The sequence below is a fragment of the Mustela nigripes genome, chromosome 7 (genome assembly GCF_022355385.1).
Source record: "Mustela nigripes isolate SB6536 chromosome 7, MUSNIG.SB6536, whole genome shotgun sequence".
Lineage (NCBI taxonomy): Eukaryota > Metazoa > Chordata > Mammalia > Carnivora > Mustelidae > Mustela > Mustela nigripes.
This window is the reverse complement of record NC_081563.1, coordinates 117,760,233-117,764,391: the sequence shown is the minus strand read 5'-3', so window position 1 is coordinate 117,764,391 and position 4,159 is coordinate 117,760,233. Positions and strand designations below refer to the sequence as shown.

The 4,159-nt window shown below is 43.9% G+C and overlaps 1 protein-coding gene across 1 annotated transcript; it reads right to left on the bottom strand.

The window, feature by feature from the left end:
- Positions 1–2,438: 2,438 nt before the first annotated feature.
- Positions 2,439–4,089, bottom strand: ROMO1 (reactive oxygen species modulator 1). Its single transcript, XM_059406908.1, has 3 exons — positions 3,997–4,089; positions 3,677–3,807; positions 2,439–2,630 (listed from the first exon to the last, which is right to left on the bottom strand). The coding sequence occupies exons 2-3, from the start codon at positions 3,805–3,807 to the stop codon at positions 2,522–2,524; spliced, it is 240 nt and encodes a 79-aa protein (XP_059262891.1). The 5' UTR covers positions 3,997–4,089; the 3' UTR covers positions 2,439–2,521.
- Positions 4,090–4,159: the final 70 nt, after the last annotated feature.

Sequence of the window (4,159 nt, the reverse complement as noted above, 5' to 3'; positions counted from 1 at the left end):
TTTCTATCAAACAAATGACTTTCATATTGCAACAACCTTTGTAAGAACCACTCAAATAAAATTCTCTTAAAAAGGCCACAAGAAATCTTCATTTTTGAAATGTTTTGAAGTCATAGAAACTTGAAAGTAGAATATTAGTTTCTTTGACTTTTAGTAGTTATTCAAGACTTCCTTCTTGGGGAAATTGCATAGTGTGCAGAGAGTTTGGGAAGATTGTTGCCCAAACAAAAAAGTTGTTTTGTACATTTCTCCATTTCACCATATTTTAGCATTTTACTATTTAGGGTAATGAATCAAAACCTTAGGGATTTTCCAACAAGAAAATGAAATTTATTTAGCCCTTAAACCTGGGTATTCTTAAGTCTCTACTATGTTAGGTCATCTCTGAAAAAATGTTTCACTATTTAAATACCAAAATGGTTAAAAGTTGAAACATTTAACTGATTTTCCCAAACTGATTGAGCTGCATGTTATTTTATTAAGGAATTGAGCTTTAAGTGTATTAGGCAACAAGCCATTTATATTCTGAACTCTGCTTCGAGGTTTTGTATCTACCTTGAACCTTTGAATAGGCCATGTTGCTCCTGATGGAATGATTAACTTCCAGTATTGATTTCCTCACCTGCTGCTTTCTACTCTATTGATTTATTAGTGGTAAGGCACAAATTTTATAGGTTTATTCATTTGTGAAAATAATCAGTTGAATCTGGAGGCATCACGATTTTATACCAACCAATCCTTTCTGATGGATACTGAAAATTACATAATTGCTTCAGTTACTGAACCTAAAGAAAATTTTCAAGATGCAAGTTTATTTTTCAACAATAGGCAGCAGTGTTTTGGGGGGCAGACTTACTACTTTAACAGTTTTTTCTTTCCCAAAGTATCTTCATAATTAAATTTTTTATTCTTGATTGATATTCTATCTGCTTTGTTCTGTCATTACTTCCTGGGGAGCTGGGGCAGCAAACTTAATTATAATCTCATGATAAAAAGAGGTGGTGTTAAAACATTTCCCTACTGCCACAGAATAAAATTTGGGTTGTAAATGATACTAAAGCAAATGTACAAGTAATCTGAGTAGTGTGACAAAGTAATTTATGTGAATTCAAAGTGAATGTTAGAAGTAATCCATTCCTGAGACAGCATCCCACACTGGAAAAGCTAGCTGCTGTAGCTATTTTGGTAGTGTCCTTATGACCCCCCCAAATAATGCCAGTGTATTTTTGTTTTTGTTTTTTTAAAGAATTTGACAGACACACAGAGGGAACAAAAGCAGTGGGAGAGGGTGAAGCCGGCTTCCTGCTGAGCAGGAGCCTGTTTTGGGGATAGTGGGGCTATATCCCGGGACCCCCGGGATCATAACCCAAGCTGAAGGCAGAGGCTTTAACCCACTGAGCCACCCAGGCTCCCCTGCACTGTAGTTTCTTATGTCCATCATTATGTTACCATTTTCCTTGAGGGGCAATTCAGTTCAAAGCAAAGTCTGTCAAGGGCTGTGTGGCTGGAGTAGGGGAGAGGTGCTTGGCCTTATTACAAAGAACCGATTTTATGAGCCCAATTAACTGAAGTGTGTGTATATAGAAGGGGGTCATTTTATAAAATAGACCTACTCCTGTATAGTTGGTTAGAAAATTGGGAGGTTTATGACATTAAGTTACATTGTGTCAGTTTGTTGAATTTGATTTCCAGTGGATGATTTGTTTTTCTGAAATCTGCACAAAATCTGAAGGATAATTTTTGAAGCATAACTTTGGAAATTAGACTTGGGTTAACACTACCTTGTGCAGTGCAATCTTGAGGAAATCTAGACTGTTTTTCACCTTTAAAATGGTGAGAACAGGGGCACCTGGATGGCTTAGTGGGTTAAAGCCTCTGCCTTTGGGGCGCCTGGGTGGCTCAGTGGGTTAAGCCGCTGCCTTCGGCTCAGGTCATGATCTCAGGGTCCTGGGATCGAGTTCCACATTGGGCTCTCTGCTCGGCAGGGAGTCTGCTTCCTCCTCTCTCTCTCTCTGCCTGCCTCTCTGCCTACTTGTGATCTCTCTGTCAAATAAATAAAATCTTAAAAAACAAAAAACAACCCTACTTTATAAAAAAAAAAAATAAAAAGCCTCTGCCTTCGGCTCAGGTCCTGATCCCAGGGTCTTGGGATAGAACCCCACATTGCTCTCTGCTCATCGGGGAGCCTGTCCCCCATCCCCGCCTGCCTCTCTACCTCCTTGTGATCTGTCAAATAAATAAATCTTTAAAATGGTGAGAACAGCATCAACCTTATGGGGTTGAATAGTAGTTTATTAGAATCCACAGTAAGTTCCAGGCATGGATTTTGGATTAACAGGATTTAAGAAACAGACCACAAACCTACTCATTGGCCCGCCTTTCTCTAAGATGGGTTATAGGTGGAAAGTGAAGAAAAAAATGCCTTTAACACACTCCCGACTACTCAAAGACTTGTTTTATTATAGTACATGAGCTGGGACTGATGAGAAGGGGTAGCTGAACTGGGCAACCATTGCTCTGATTAGCATCGGATGCCCATCCCGATGGCCATGAATGTGCCAAATGTGCCGCCACTCTGCATCATGGTTTTCCCGATTCCGCCCATCAGCTCCCGACCCCGCATTCCAATCCTAAAAGAGGAGGAAACGAAGATGGGGCCAACTGGGAACAAAAATACAAGAAATGGCATTAACTGCCCTTTTCCAATTTGTTTTCCTAGTAAATTACTCTTGAAGCCTGCCAAGACATTATCTTCCCACCTGAGGTGGGTAATAACTAAGAAAACAATGCATCAGGGTCTATAAGGGTATTCTGATGAATATCCTATGACCTGCCTTCAGTTTGTGGGAGGCAACTGATGCAAAGTAGATTGAGACACTAATTTTTTGTTTTGCTTTTACCTCCAGGATATAATCTATGTATAAAACATCCATACGCTCCAATAAAGACATTTGTCTTTCTGATGGTTTCCCGGTTTAAAGCAATGATTGTGACGATCTGTGTTCATGCCTCAGCTCTGCAATTTACAGGCTGTGCTAACTCTGAAATGGGGATCATAACCACGGGATTGTTGTGAGAACACATGCAGCATTTAGACCAGTGATTCACACTGGGTAAGTGCTCAGTAAATGGTAACTTACACTGTGGAAAAGGAATAATTACTACACGTGAAAATGACATTTAGGGTGTAGATTTAGAGTTTATCTGCTTCGTATCTATATCTTGTTTGCCGGACAGTAAAATTGCTCAACTTAGTTTCACGATGCGCAATTAGAAATAAAAATAGCACGACAGTAGCAACAACCATTTATTGAGCACTTAATATATGCCACATTCTCTGGTACGTGTGCTCGGATTAGATCCTTACAACTCTATGAGGTAGATGTTACTGACCTCTTTCCACACTTAAGGAAACCCAGACTCCAACGTGCTTAAGGTTACAGAAGGAGTAGAGTCAGAATTTCTGACTTTCAGTTTGAGTCAGAACTCGTATTCTCAAACGCCGAGGCTTCCAACCTTTCCTTGCAGACTGAAGGTGAGTAGGAAATCTGTCTCGCTCGTTAAAGGACAGCAAGGTAACTGAAACGAAGTAGGCTCTATCCAGGCTGCCGGCCAAGAGGCGCGGGACGGGCAGGTCCGGTAGTCCCGCCCAGAGATCACCGCCCGCGCCCCTCACCTGAGACAGGAAAAGGTGCCGAAGAGCGCCCCGGCCGCCATGCCCACTGCGCAGCCCATCACGAAGCCCATCTTCACGCGGTCGAAGCAGCTCGGCTGGGACTGCCCGTAGGGCCCCACGGCCACCGGCATCTGCGGGGTTCGAAGGTTAGGGGAGTGTGGGCCTAGCCGCCGGCCCCGAGTAGGGCGGGGGCCGGAGGGGGAGGGGTGGGGAGCGGATCCAAGGGTTCGGGGAAGTCCAGGGAGGAAAATAAGCGTGTAACCCGACTCCATCACCCTCTTAGTGTTCGGGTCCCCGCGCCGCGGTGCCCCCCACCTCACCTCGTTCGCGGGTTCGGTCGCTCAGCAATACGTCTCACAAAGAACGCGAGGCGGAGCGCGCCCGCGACCGGAGGAACTGTTTCCGGGGCGCGGAGCAGAACTTCCGGGAGCCCGTAGCTGAGGACTGTCGCCGCCTCGGGCGGGGGGCTCTTCCTGCGGGACC

Excerpts from the sequence above, each read along its gene's own strand:
- ROMO1 (XM_059406908.1), bottom strand. The coding sequence starts at position 3,807 with ATGCCGGTGGCCGTGGGGCCCTACGGGCAGTCCCAGCCGAGCTGCTTC. Across the intron at positions 2,631-3,676 it reads GGCACCTTTTCCTGTCTCAG|GATTGGAATGCGGGGTCGGG; the intron begins GTGAGGGGCGCG and ends CTCCTCTTTTAG.